Below are 14,749 nucleotides of genomic sequence, written 5' to 3'. Positions count from 1 at the left end.
GAAGAGAATAAGTAGTAAGTCCATGTTCATTAATGTTGTCATTAGAAGCCTTTGCCTATGGAGCTGGCTTTGGGTTTTCAGTTTTGTTTTCCCCCTCTAAAACGATCAGGTAGAATGAGCAATAATGAAAGAAGAAAGGAAATTCTAGAATAAACTGTAGAACAAACATAACCGTGAATTGGTGAAGACATTTACCAGGAGCAGTCGTCAAGGGCATGTTTCGTGCATCCATGAAGTGTCCAGTTTTGAGGTGAGGATGCAGACAGCGTAACATGAACCCTTGAAAAAGCTGCTGTAGCCAAAGGCTGGGCTGGCCCGAGTTCTAGTTCCTTGAGTTTGGCTGCTAAAAAATGCTTATGAATGCTTGTGAGTGTAAGCAGCAGGAGCAGTGAGCCTGTGCTTCAGTGTTTCCTCCAAGGAAGTTTGGGCTGTGTATTGTTTTATAGGCACTGGTGGACCTGTTCTCTTTCCATCTGTATAATCCCTTTTGAACCCGCTTGGACTTCTGGCCCATCTCTCCCAATTCCTGTTGCAGATTAGTTTTGCCTTGTTTCAGGATACATCCTTCCATTTGTTTAAACTTGCTGCTTTAATACCTCTTAAATTATAAGAAATAGTGACTAATTCACTGCTTGCTTTCTCCACATCACTGATGACTGTGTGCTCCCACAGTTGTCTTTCCTGAGTTAAAACAGCCAGGATCATGGAATTCCCTAGTGCTGAGCTTCAGATGTTGGTTTAAGGGCATGGAGGCAGACAAGTTTACAAGAACTTGAACAGTATTTTCCCATCTCTGGTTCCTCGCTGGCCTATTTGTGGTGGTTGGGCCTGGATCATCAGACTTCACAGCACTCTGAGGCTGTCTGCATCGATTACACCCAGAAAGACCATCTTTCTCATTAAGTGAGAGTAAATGCATAAATGCAGGGGCACTGGGTTTTACCTGAAATGCCTTCAACTTTAGAAGGACCACAAAGCCTTTCAGAAGCTGCCAGGCAGTGGTTATGGGTCCAGTCATTCCCTCCCATGTTGCTGTAAATGGAAGGGATGGTGTTCCAGCCTCTCTGGAGTCCAGTGGGCAAGGGTGCTCAGTTATCTGAAGCCCTCTGCAGAGATGCGGTTAGCTTCATTCTTGGAGCTGTAGAGGGAAATGTCTTTCAGAATTAGCAGCCCTAGGCTCAGAGTTGTGTACTGTTGCTTATTTCCAGTCTCCTTTTCTTTCCCTAACAGCATGTTCTGCAGCCCTTGTGAGGGGCCTTGCCCCAAGATCTGTGAGGACGGGAAAACAAAGACCATCGACTCTGTCACATCGGCACAAATGCTGCAAGGATGTACGATTCTCAAGGGAAATCTGCTGATCAACATCCGTCGTGGAAGTAAGTGTTGCCCTCTGTTTATGAACCTCTGATAAAGCTGCTTTTCATATTTTCCCTTTTGTCTGTCAGCATTAATGATAAGAACATTAAAAACTCAGCAAACTGTTTGCTTTCCAGTCCCATAGCAGTGCTCCTGTTTGATTTGGCCAGCGGTAGCACCATTCTCCAACGTGGATGGAACAGGGATACAGCTACTGAGTTAAAGCTGCTATTTTCGTTAGCTTTTTTGGCAGGACAGGGAACCAGGATTAGGCAGTGGGATGAGCAGTAGTCCCAAAGGAATAATAAAGGCTGGGGAAGGTGGAAAAGTTGAAAACCCTTGCATCTGGGTAGGTAAATAACTTGTCTGCTACTAAGGCATGGCACTGTGAGACTGCCATATCCTCCCTTCTGAAGGTAAGGTGTGGTGTCTTGCTAAAACATGGAATCAAGGGTGCTGGGAGCTCATATAAAGCCTAGCACTGTGCCTTTGGATGGTCATCATTAGTGAGCTGGCCACCTTTGTTGCATGTCTTGAACAAGCTCTGGATTAAATTTGTCAGAGCAGTGATTCATCAGCCAGGGAAGTGTTGACAGCTGATGAGCTCTTAAAAGCAGAGTAAAAGTCCCTGTTAGTTTTTATTGGAAATGTATCTCTCTATGGAAGGTCCCTTTTGGTTTCATGAATAAGGATGAATTGAGATACAATTGATTCCTTTCTTCCTGCCTGAATGAAATCTTCAGGGTTTAGAAACAGCAACATGGATTATTTCACTCATGGTCCTACTCCTACAGGTACAGTCTTCCTTTATGGGAGATGTTCCAGTTATCCTGGGGCAAATGTGGGGGTTTATTGTCTTTTTTAAGTATTACCTTAGAGTGCTAATGGGCATCTGCTTCCTCCCATCTTATTTGGTATGGGAATCAACCATTGGTATTTGGTAATTGGGCTTCCTAGGTATCTTTTAGGACATCGGTTTGGCAGCAAACACACCCCATAGCAGCTTCTTCCATCCTGGGTGCTTAAAACTTCCTCTAGGAACTTCAATGTAACTTTGCAGGATGATGACACCAGGCAATGGGCATGGGCCAGGAATTGCTGGAGTTCAGGACTGCAAAGCTTTAGCCTTGTGAGGTGAGGTGTTGCAGACCTAGGCAGGGACAGGATAGTTCCTATGGAGGAGGCAGTACTGAAGTGCAGCGCTTGCTCTGTGGTCGTTCTAATAATTTATCATAGAAGATCACATTTAGTGAGCTGTGTGGCTCATGCTCCATGCATGGCACAAGGATATCATCTCTGCTGGTTCATCAAGAGTTTTCAGTTTTGTAGCGACAGCTTTTTAGGTCACTGAAAGCAATGCTTCCTGCCCCAAAGAAGACCAAGAGCATATCTTCAGCCTTTCATCTTCAGTCTCTGTTAACCAGTGGAGCTTTCTGCGTGAGCTTTGCTCTGCAGCTGAAGAGCGATTCTGGTCTCATGGATATGTAAAAGGGTCTTTTCATCCCTTCTGGAATGCTGGCTCAACATTTGGTGCTGGCTTCATAGTTTGATGCCTATAGAAAAAGTAGGTATACCATTATGGAAAAGCAAGACTGGTTTTCCAGCGTTGCTCTGTGGCTTTATTTTGCCCTTCCACCATCTGTCCACACAGGCAGTTGCTGCTGCGGGGGAGAATACCAGTGTCTCTCATTTTCAAAGGCAACAGATACTTTCTTTCCCTGAGCTAATGGTGCCTTAAGCAGAAGAGCAGTTACAGCTCTGAATTCTGCAATAACCAATCACTGTTTCCTTGGTGTAGGTAACATCGCCTCGGAACTGGAGAATTTCATGGGTCTGATTGAGACAGTAACGGGGTACGTGAAGATTCGTCATTCCCATGCATTGGTCTCCCTGTCTTTCCTGAAGAACCTGCGGTATATTCTGGGAGAGGAACAGGTGGATGGGTAAGTGTTCAGATACTTGTAGATGCAACTTCACGTTAATAGAAAGCCACAGAGAATAAATCTCCTGATGAACATTCACGTGCCCTTTACAGAATCTTCTCTTCTCCTAGTGTGCAGCGTTTCTCTCCTAATGAGCACCACTGCACAGTCATTGCTCATTTGCATTGCTACCCAAATCAGCATATTAAACTGAATATATTAAGAGTAATTTTATGGTAACTTTGCTTTTCACTTCAGATTTTCTGGGGAGGCTCTTTACATTGATAAATTGTCTTAATTTGTACAAACAATTGGATTTCCTTACTGTTGGCTTGTAGCAGAGTTTTATGGAGAATGTTGGCTGGAGGGAAACCTGAACTTTGCTAACAAGGAGTGCAACTGGAAGTGACCCAAGTAGTATGAAATAGGTTGCAAGTTGCAGTTGTTTGCGACTCCTTGAAATGCTGACATTAAATGAATTCTCTGTTGAGCAGGAAAAAGACTGGTCAGGAAAAGTCAAGTTGTTCCCTTGAAATGTTTGCTCCGGTTTGTATTGCTTCTGTAATTATGATACTTTCTCGTGTATATAACTCCTGTTTTCCTGTGATAGCAAGAGATAGTCAGAATCACAGAATGGTCTGGGTTTGAAGGTACCTTAAAACTCCTCCACTTCCAATCCCCTGCCATGGGCAGGGACACCTTACACTAGAGCAGGTTGCTCCAAGCCCCATCCAACCTGGCCTTGAGTTGAGACAAAAGTTTTAATCTCTGTGGAGCTCACAGTGCTGAGGTATGGTGATGGTCCTTCAGCAAACTGCCTTGTTCTTCCTATTCTTTAATCAAGTATCCATCCCAAGTTTAAGCCAGGGTTCTCTGGGATAAATAAGTCTCCCTCAGTAATGACTGAGCTATTAAATGAAGAATTTTGGGAACTCACATAAGAAAAGGTGGTGGGAGGGTCATGGGAAAGGTTGCTTGTGTCTGACTTGTCTTCCCTGGCAGGATGAAGTTACAGCATGAGGGATTCTTCGCAACCTCCCTCTTTCTCTCAGGCTGGTCTTTGGTCAGCCTTAAATTCTTAGCATTCCACCATCTGACAGAGCCAGTTAAAGGGCAGCTCTTCATCCTGCACTGGAGAAGCACGCTGTCTTAGGAAGAGCACTGGCTCTACGGGCAGTCTTGTTTCTAATTGCAAATATGGGAGGCTTGTCACTGTCTCGAGCACTGTGGCTCATTCAGCCCACTTAGGATGTGGCCTGCTCTCGTAGATATTCCAGTCATCGATTTTGTCTTTTCTTCTCTCCCCCTTGCTCTCTCTAAATTTGGGTTTAGCTTTGTGCTTCAAGTAGCAATTATGTTTATGGTACCTTGTGTGTCAGCAAGGAGAGTCAGTAGGAAGGAAAATGGAAGGTTTTTAAATCAGACTCCCAAATAGAGGAGTAAATAGGTGCAGCTTTGAAGAGGAAAACAGGGCTGAGTGGGGGAGGTAAAATAGATCTATAGTAAAGAGCTACTTGTGCTACAATACACCCTTGTTAGGAAATGACTGCAGTTACATACTTTGGGTCAGGGGCACTCTCCTTGCCTGGAACACACCCAGCATCATTCAGGCATTACCACAGCCTAAATAACCTTTTCAGAAATGCTTAGGTGGAAGGAGGCACCTAACGAGAAGAGAATGAGCTTGAACAATTACTTTGGCAGAGTTATGGACAACAGGGAGTGGGGTCTTAACCTGGGAAGTCCTGGGCTCCTGGAACAATGGCTGTTTATGCCAGCATTGCCTTGGGGGGGAGAGAGGGAGGTTAATTTAGGATCAGTTGTAGTTGTTCATTACACAACTGACCCCACCACCAGCGTCCCTTTTTTATATTGACCTGGACTAACAAAAGAGGACTTCAGGATTTCTGTCCTCCTTATTTGTTTGCTGGTGCCTGCCCTGGTTATCACAGAAAATGGAAAGTTTAGAGGGAATTTATGTTGTTTGCAGAGTGGTCATTGCCTCTTTTGAACACCCTGTAGAGAATGTGCTCCCGTGGCAAGGAAAGAAATCTCTTTGCAAACACAGAACTGGAATGGAGATGTGCTGTGTTGAAGGATTTAGTTGTAGTGGGATTTTCTGTCTTCCTCATCATCGTAGCACTTGGAGGTGAACGGCTTCTGTTCTCTGTGTCTTGCAGGGTTACTTGGCTTGTCCAGGGTAGTTGCTCTGCCATAAACCTCTGCTGTCTGTAGCCAGCTCATTCACAGCTCTCTGCCAGTTCTCATTCCCTGTTTGGTGCAAGTCACTTGCCTATACAGATCACTCAATGCTCTCTTATTAAGAGTACTTATCTGGTCATTACTCCTTCCAGGAGCTTTTTGCATCCTGTATGCTATGGAGGGGGGGTGCAGGGGACTGAAAGCTTGTTGAAATGTTTTCATCACCCACACCTCCTTTTGGTTTGGATTTCATGTTCTGCCTCATAGCATTACGGGGGGTGAATGTGCACAGATGCAGCATTGCGTGCAGATACACTGTGAAGCAGGCTTTGAATGTATGCAGTCAATAACTAAGTAGCTGTGGGTGCTCTGCAGTTAGGGATACACATCATGTTGTGGGAATTCTCTCCTGTGGGTGTACATGGCTTGTGCAGGTCGCCTTGAGGCTTTTTATGGCAAGCCTGGGACCAGATGTGCCTCCTACTCAAAGGTTTGGCCTGTCCTTCAGGCCATAATCTCCAGCCATTCCCTTAGTTACTGTCTCCACGGTTTGATTGTCAGTGCTTTGTTTTCCTACAGTGAATCTTTTATTCTTTCCATGCTATCTTCCTTGGCATCCTGATTTTTTCCACAGCTGTTAGAGCCCAAGTCTGATATAATCTTTATTTATAACTTTATTTATAACCTAAGCCCTAAGTGCACTCTGATTGCCCTCTGCTCCACCTCTCCAGCCATGCAGAGCTGCACCTCTCCTGTGACTGAGACTGTATATAGCCCTCCAAACGTGCTTTCCCTGGTGCTTTGAACGGTGCTAGAATAACTTCCACTAATTTATACTTCCAGTGTATATCTGAACCCTTAGGACCTGTTTACCTTGCCTCAGATGGCTGCTCAAACTCGTGCAGATGGCTTTAAGGTATGAGCCACAGTAACTCCCAGCTCTGGCCCAGTCGCTGTGCAGTTGTGTAAAGCACCTGCGTGTGTTTGATTTGCTTCATTTATTCACACTCTCAAAAGCTCAGCCACGTTGCTTTGATACAAGATCTGTCTCTAGTGTCTGCAGCATCATTGCCACAGTTGTGAGCAGGAGACAGGCCAGGCTGTTATTAAATATTTAAGGTGGTTACTGTAGAGCCACACCTCTGCTTGTTGTGTTCAGTCTCAATCCAGCTTTTTGGGTCCTTCCTGAGCAGGTTGGTTGCCATCACTTAATCACACAGCTAATTATGGTGAGGCGTCATCTCTTCAGCGGTGCACAGGGAGCTGCAGGGATTTTACTCAACTCTAACAGACTAATGGTTGTCTCAGATAAACACATTTTTTTGGTGATGTCTGTCAAATCTCTCTTGCAGTTTAGCATCCTTGTGCTCTCCTGGCAAGATGCATTTAAAGCATTATCATGTATGTGCTGCCTTGTCAGCCAAGCACATTCTTCTCTGCATCTGTCTGAACTGGTACCAGTATATTGACTTCAGCAGCAGTCAATTCCTGGGCAATTAGGGGACAGTTAGAAATAGGAGAAACCACTTCTCTTCCACATTGTTCTGCAGATACACTCAGCATCTTGGTATGTTACAGGAAACTGCAACAGTGGTCTGAGCAACTGGAATGCACATTTTCCACTTCAGGTTGGGTGAGAGAGGAATTAATGCTAGATTCTAAATGAAGCAGGTGAAGGAAAACCATCAGTGTTTGTGTGTCAGCTTCATTGTTTGTCTGCCATGTTTATCCTGCAGAAACTCTGCCTGTACTTACAAGGATTTCTAGAGAGCCAATTGAATTGCGTTAGCATGGGCTCACCAATTCAGAATGGCTTGCAGAGGTTGCAGGGCTCTGTTGTGTTGCTGATTGATTTGATGTAGTTAATACTGGTGGGACTTTTCATAGAAGTATCATAAATGCTGCCATGATGGGCTGGTTTGATTTAGATTCATCAGGTAGAGACCTTTAAGTCATTTCCCAATTGTGTGTTCCTGTTCCTACTATCTCAAAATCGAAGTGTCTTTGTAGGTGGTGTCTTAATGCTGATGCAGAGCCTGTCATGTTGCTTCTGCTGCACTTGGGTTGTTGCTTGGTTGTTTTTTTTCCCCAGTTCAGCACAGTTGAATGGTACCAGGACTTTCTTCTCAATATATAGTAAGATTTACACACTCAACTGTGTGTTCAGTATCTGTGGAATTACAGGATGTTCACGTTATTCCACTGTTGTGCTTTGGAAATGGGCTCAACACATGCTGCTGTGTGGGTTGTTCGTCCTGTACTTTCAAGCATGGATCCTGTGCTTGTGCAGTCAGTGCAACTGTTCACTGTCAGATTTTGATGTATAGGTGCAACTGTACTTGGCATGGTGTAGGAAATCTTTATTAGGAAAAGAGGTGAACTAAGGCATAGAGGCCAGGAAACCTCGCTGAGCAAACTCTTATGGTTATTTCTGTAAACACAAGCAAGACAGCTGTGGTCACGATTGTGTTTTATTGTCAGAACCGCACCATGCTTTTCCTCCCATAAGGTATACGAGGTTATTGCTTCCCACTTGCCACAAAACGGAAAATCCAGTGTAGAGACCTGCTGTTCAGAGGACGTGGATTTAATTCCTCACAGCAGCTTCTATATGATTATTAAAACACATGTTGGAGTGCGCTTTACATGGTGCGATGTCAGCCTCGGAGCCCTGTGTTACAGTCATTTCCCTGCCTCTGACCAGAGGGGGGTGTTCAGGGAAAACTTGCCTTATGGGAGAGAAGAAAATCCTTTACTCTGCTGAAGACCTGTTTAATAAGAGGAAACACAGTGTTTAAGTTTTCTTATATTAAGGTATTCTATGTTGGAGTTGGCAATGAATTAAAACTAATACTTTTCCTTCAAAAATTACCTTCTAGGAATTATTCCTTCTACGTGCTTGACAACCACAATCTCCAGCAGCTGTGGGACTGGAACCATCATAACTTGACGATCAAGGAGGGGAAGATGTACTTTGCGTTTAATCCTAAATTGTGTGTTTCTGAGATATACCGTATGGAGGAAGTTTCAGGAACCAAGGGGCGGCAGAGCAAAGGAGACATAAATCCAAGGAACAATGGGGAGAGAGCCTCTTGTAAGTAAACAAACAAATCTCAAGGCAGACTGCATAAGAAGGTGTCACAGTAAGCCCTCATCCCACTGCCAGATTGCTGTCCATTGCAGTATCTAGAGTTGCGAAGTTACAGTAGGATTTCAGTCATTCAGCTTGTTCAGTTACAAAATGTAGCTGTGAAAATACGTTCACATGTGTGGAAAATTATGTGGTTACATGGTCACTGTCTCACCTGTAAAAACCATTTGATGAAGACAACTGCTTTATAAGTACCCTTTCTTTGTGAGCAGCATCGTATAGCAATAGGAGCATACCTGGGAAATGAGAAATAAAGTGTAGTGTTTTGGTATATCCAACAAGGAGTAGTTTCCCATTTTCCTTTGCAGATGCACATCATTATAGGTATTTTCCTCTCTTAGATACCTGCCTTCCCTTGATACTAAGGAGGCTGCTGAGTAACAATTCCATAGACATTAAAACTCCTATGTTCAAGCTTCTTTTCAGCTGCTGCCAAATACTGCATCTTGTTGCTAAAAATGCTTGTTGTGAACTCGGTTTTCCATGCTTTATGCTCAAATTACTTGCTTTTCAATTGGAAACACTTTAGAGTTATATGCTATTCCTGAACCTCAGTCTCTGCATTTCACTTTGGGTTTTGCAATGGTCATGTTTGTTGGAGCGTTGTCTTCTGGCTTTGGGGGTCTGCACATCAGGTCTCCAAGTGTAACCAACACAGTCAAAAGCAATCTCTCATCTAGAAGTTAAGACAACAAATTTGACCTCAAACTCTTAGACTCAACAGTGCCTTTTTCTCTGGTCTGTTTGTGGTGTTCTTGGAGCTGGGTAAATTTAAAATGGATCTTGTGTATAAGTCAAGTCCCCTTGTTCTGGATGGTGTTTACAAAACTAGGACACGTACTCTGCTGAATGTCTCTTTAGGCATGATGCATAAATGCAGATGGCATAGATCCTTGTTGTAAGCACACTCCATTCTTTGCACACTGAATAGAGCAAATGCTTGCAGTCCTGGAGGAGTTACAGACACACAGCCAGGCCTTACTACTGCTGAGGCTAGTGCCAGCCGCTGCCTGTTCTTTAAAACAAACCATTACAGAAAGCTTTCTGACTGGGAGAAGGGGAAAAGAATCAACAAAAGCTAAACTGCCTTTGAAAAGATAGCACCAGTCGTGCCAGTGTACATGAGGGTGAAAACCCCTTTATTTTCACAGGCTTCTATGGAATGCTAGAAACTAACTCACAGTTGACTCTTGGAACACAATTTCTTCATCCAAGAATTAAGTTTTTAAAACGCTATTTTGGTCTGGATTGGAAAGCTCAGTGAGTTGGGAGTGGGAAGCCATTCATTTCAAAGCTGCCAGCTTCCATCCAGCTCTGTTCAGAAGAGTAGCTGGAAGCTGCTGCCATCAAATGGTTGTGTCGTATATGAGCTGAGTTTTGGAGTTCTTGGGCCAGCCTCGCATGAATGGGGATGTAAACTCCTTTGTCCTTTCCATGTTGTCCGTTCTTCAGAAAAAGAAATTGTAGTTGTCAGAAGTTGTCCTTGAAGGAGAGAGCTCAGAGGCCGGTTACTGCTCTGTGTGTGCACTGGAGTTGGGTGATAAATTTAGTGCTTCGAAACCAGTCTTGTGAATAACCAGGACTTCGTTCCGTGCTCAGGGAGAGTCTGAAGTAGTTTTCAAGAGCTTTCTGATGATGCATTAGAAGAAAATTTGCTTCAGAAAACAAAATAACAAGTAGTTCCAGCATGTTCTGAAATGATTGCCAAGGTCACTGCTTACCCTTAAGCATCAAATGTAGTAGGATGAAATATGAGGCTCTACAGGGACAAAGGCTATTGGCATACTGTGGTATTATAGGCACTACTGGAAAGGCTAATTAGCTACAACTGATACCTGAGAGGAAGCAAAAACTAGTAGGTGATGTGATGCTAATTCTGTTATGTCCTGTCCTTTTGTATTGCAGGTGAAAGCCACATTCTGCGTTTTGTGTCCAACACTACACTCAAGAATCGGATTAAACTAACATGGGAACGGTATCGCCCTCCGGATTATAGAGATCTCATTAGCTTCACTGTTTACTACAAAGAAGCGTAAGTAGATGTTGTCCAAGACAAATGATAACCAAGAGATAGTAGACAATTCTGACTGGTGGATATCTCACCCAGTTTACGTTTTTCATCCTCGAGTCCTGCTTGTGTTGAAATTCTTTCTTGGTGGAGCACAAGCCCCCTTTGAAAAGAGGATTATTTTGATGGAAACTTACAAATGGATTCCAAATCCATCAGAAAGCTTCAAGTTTGGAGCAAATGAAAAATGAGGTGGATGGTTTGGCAGTTCTCAGGGGTCTAATTTGGAGCTCTTCTTAAGTCATGTCATCTTTACCAGATCATTTCTTTCTCTAGTCATAGTACTGACTTCAGAGCATCACAGATTAGGAGTCTGCTGTATCATGTTGATGACTTGTTTACTCAGGGTTTGGGGTTATTGATTACCTACCTTTTGTAGTTTACTACATTGGTATCTTGACAATGAAGAAGTGGGGCAGTTTCTAGAAAGATCCTAATTTCTTGGGAGGTGTCCCTGCCTTTGCCCATCCTTGTAGTGTCTCAGCTTTAGAATAGTAAAAACTACAAATGAGCACACTAAAAACTCTCCAAGCAGTTTGGAGGTGCGAAAGGGAGGTTCTGAATGCTGGTGGTGACATAAGGAGCAAGACTGCAAGAAACAGAAGCTCAAATTGCTCAAGTCCAGCATCACTTGAAAAAGAATTGTCATTGTTGCGGTGTGCAGTGATGCAATAAACTTAGTGCTAGGTGAGTCTGTAGTAATTAATAACAAGAATAGCGCTTCATATGCTCTTGCACCAGTGTTGCAACTTAGGAAAAGTAGAACTAAATAAGTGTGTTTGTATTGTGTGGAAATAAAAGGCGAAGAAAAGCCTGTTGGACTGGTCATGGCCAGTCATGGAAGTTTGAGTTCTTCTTGGTAAGAAGCTTAGCCACTACCAACTGGTTTGAGATGCTTCTGTTTCATATGTGCTTAGCTAAAGTATAAAGGCCTGAAGCATTTCATTGGTTTGGATAAAAACGGGTAAATTTAGTGTTTTCTTGGAGAACTTTGCCTTGTTGCTAGTAACTGAAGGTAAAACCTGCAGCTAAAGCTGAACTCTGAATTTTGTACCGCTTGGAAGTAGGTACAAATTTTACTGTGCTTTATTCTGTTATGGAAAACAAGTAATCTTTATTTGCTTCACTGGGCAACAATGGAGTGAGGCACGCATAAATATATGAAAATTTTCAGGAGAAAATATTATGTACTGTTTTTTCTTCTAATATTTCAGACCATTCAAAAATGTGACAGAGTACGATGGGCAAGATGCTTGTGGCTCCAATAGCTGGAACATGGTTGATGTTGACCTGCCACCGAACAAAGAGAACAATCCTGGGATTCTCCTGCAGGGACTGAAACCTTGGACTCAATACGCCATTTATGTCAAGGCTGTTACCCTCACAATGATGGAAAACCATCACATTCATGGAGCAAAAAGTGAAATTGTATATATCCGAACCAATGCTGCAGGTGAGATGCTGGGCTCTTGGGGAAGAGGTTTATAATGCTGTGGGTATGGTCATTATAATAACAGAATTCCGGTGCAAGTTTTGTTGTTAATACAGAGATTGAATTTACGTGCAGATGACAGGTACAATGATAGAAAGTTTCCAGTGATTTTGAAAGCATTTGAATTCAGACTTCGTGATTGTCCAGACAGTTCTTTCTTCGGGAACTCCTAAAGTTGTTTGGAGTTAGGATTTCAGACTTTTTTTCCTTTGGTGAAGGTTAAATTAAAGTACAATTGCTTGTGGTTGCAGTTGAACCCTTAATAGCTGTTGTGTGTGGGGCAGCAGTAGGAAATCTTGTCTTTGAAATAGGATGGTGTTCTTTCTTGCAGTATAGAAATGGATTGGGATTCACTCAGCTTGCATTAGAATACATTGTAGAATGCTCCAGATTTAAATAAGTTTTCTGGTTTTCTCCTCCAGTGCCATCCATTCCCTTAGATGTTATTTCAGCATCCAATTCCTCATCCCAGCTGATTGTGAAATGGAATCCTCCCTCTCTTCCTAATGGCAACCTCTCGTACTACATCGTACGATGGCAGCAGCAACCTCAGGACAGTTACCTTTACAGACACAATTACTGCTCCAAAGGTAGGAAAACAAAACATGGTTGTGTTGAAATGCCTCTGGCTCTTACCTGCCAGTGCGCTTGATTGACAAGAGCTAAAGCTCGTGCCCTGCTTCCCAACTAGAAGAGAATGGCTAAACATGGATTGTTGCTATATTCATAATAGGGAGAGAAGAAACAAACTGTTTCTGTTCTTTTCTTCCAAGATAAAGTCCCAATTCGAAGATATGCTGATGGGACCATTGATACAGAAGAAGCTACTGAACCCACTAAGCCAGAGGGCTGTGGGGGAGAAAAAGGACCTTGTTGTGCTTGTCCCAAGACGGAGGCAGAAAAGCAAGCTGAGAAGGAGGAAGCAGAGTACCGCAAAGTCTTTGAGAACTTCCTTCACAACTCCATCTTTGTCCCCAGGTAATGGATTTTGGACACTTCCTCTCTGTAAGTTGAACTAATAGTTTAGTTTTTTAGCATTTCATATTGCTGAGGGCTCCAGGACATGAAAACATACGTAGATAACATCTGAAACACATAAACATTGCCTTTTATATGAGACAATCCACAGCCTTTTTTTGCAGTTTCCCTTATTCGCTAATTTTCATCTCTTTCTCTCTCAATTTTTGCTAATAGTAAGGGTTCTTACCTGTATTGTTCAAGGGCTTGAGTGATGGTTTCTTTTCAGAGTCAAGAGTCACTGGAGGAGCTATTTCTCTAAAAAGGTTTCAGAGATGAGCAACATGTGGCAGACAAAGGATTTTGGATGCGGTCTTTCTCTCAATAGCCATTTAAGTGCTTGTATTTCCAATCTGAAGATTTATTTGCCTTTGCAATTGAGGGCATCATCACCTCGCAGCATCGAAACTCATCTTCCTTTCTCACTGCACTAATTGCAAAGGGCATATTGGTTTCCTGGATCCGTGCTGCAGAGAAGTATTAAATATGCCCACTCTTCCATGATAAACACTACCCACACATTAAGTGGAGTAGTAACAATTTTATGTTGCTGCATAGAATAGATACTATGGAATTAATTGGTGATTTTGATCCTGGAGCTTCCAATTTATCCTTCACGTAGGCTGTTCCTGCTTCAGATAATTGGGTCCTGGGTCCTCACTCACAGTGTATAGCTGTTACGCTGCAGTCTATAAGCAATCAGATTTCAATCATGCATGTTATCTCATTGACTCTTTTGGCAGGTCAAGTTTATGGTGAATTCCTGTGTTTGAGAACTCCAAACTGTGCTGTGGTTCCTCACTAAAACTGGTTTATATCACTCTCAATTGCCGTTTTTTGGACATGTATTCGTGGATGTGTTGGATTGACTTGTGTCCTGGGTTCAGCAGTAGCAGTCATTTTTCTCCTTCTTAGTAGCTGGTGCAGTGCTGTGTTTGGTATTGGGACTGTGATAAGTGAAGAGATTTATAACTTTATCCAAAAAATACAGAACTAAATACTGCCTCTCTTTAGAAGTGCTAAGTATTGTATCTGAGCTGTGTGAGTCACATTTGTGGTTGAATTTGTGCAGTGTTTCCCTATTGATGATGAGAACCAGCAGCAAAGGTGAGCTACAGAGAAGTAACAGCCACCATGACTGGCCAGGATGTAACTCCTGAGCACTGTCACATCTTGTAAATGTGATCTGATTCTGGGCTTTATGAAATAGCACGATAAAGAGTTTTGAAAGGCAGATGTCAGGTCTGAACTACTCCATAGTCTATTGCAGAGGAAGCTTTTCATTTCACCAGAGCTTTGTCACATAAGGAAGAAGCTCTTCCCTATGAGGGTGCTGAGGCACTGGCACAGGGTGCCCAGAGAAGCTGTGGCCGCCCCATCCCTGGCAGTGTTCAAGGCCAGGTTGGACAGGGCTTGGAGCAACCTGCTCTAGTGGAAGGTGTCCCTGCCCATGGCAGGAGGTTGGAACCGGATGAGATTTAAGGTCCTTTCCAACCCAAACTGTTCTAGGCTTTAGAATACATTATCTCCTCCCAAAGGAA

General features: G+C 43.1%; 1 protein-coding gene across 4 annotated transcripts in view; it reads left to right on the top strand.

Moving 5' to 3' along the window:
* Positions 1-14,749, top strand: part of IGF1R (insulin like growth factor 1 receptor) — a 179,217-nt gene that overhangs the window by 133,582 nt on the left and 30,886 nt on the right. For all 4 annotated transcript variants that reach the window (XM_062631629.1, XM_062631637.1, XM_062631623.1 and 1 more), the window contains exons 4-10: positions 1,231-1,376; positions 3,155-3,299; positions 8,360-8,574; positions 10,537-10,663; positions 11,914-12,152; positions 12,614-12,781; positions 12,965-13,169. In XM_062631629.1, the coding sequence (XP_062487613.1) occupies positions 1,231-1,376; positions 3,155-3,299; positions 8,360-8,574; positions 10,537-10,663; positions 11,914-12,152; positions 12,614-12,781; positions 12,965-13,169 (1,245 nt within the window). The remainder of the gene's footprint in view (positions 1-1,230; positions 1,377-3,154; positions 3,300-8,359; positions 8,575-10,536; positions 10,664-11,913; positions 12,153-12,613; positions 12,782-12,964; positions 13,170-14,749) is intronic.

Source organism: Pezoporus occidentalis, unplaced genomic scaffold (assembly GCF_034315485.1).
Source record: "Pezoporus occidentalis ecotype Australia unplaced genomic scaffold, CSIRO_AGI_Poc_V1 ctg11, whole genome shotgun sequence".
Classification (NCBI taxonomy): domain Eukaryota; kingdom Metazoa; phylum Chordata; class Aves; order Psittaciformes; family Psittacidae; genus Pezoporus; species Pezoporus occidentalis.
Note: the sequence above shows the minus strand (reverse complement) of the source record. Positions and strands in the feature narration are given on the sequence as shown.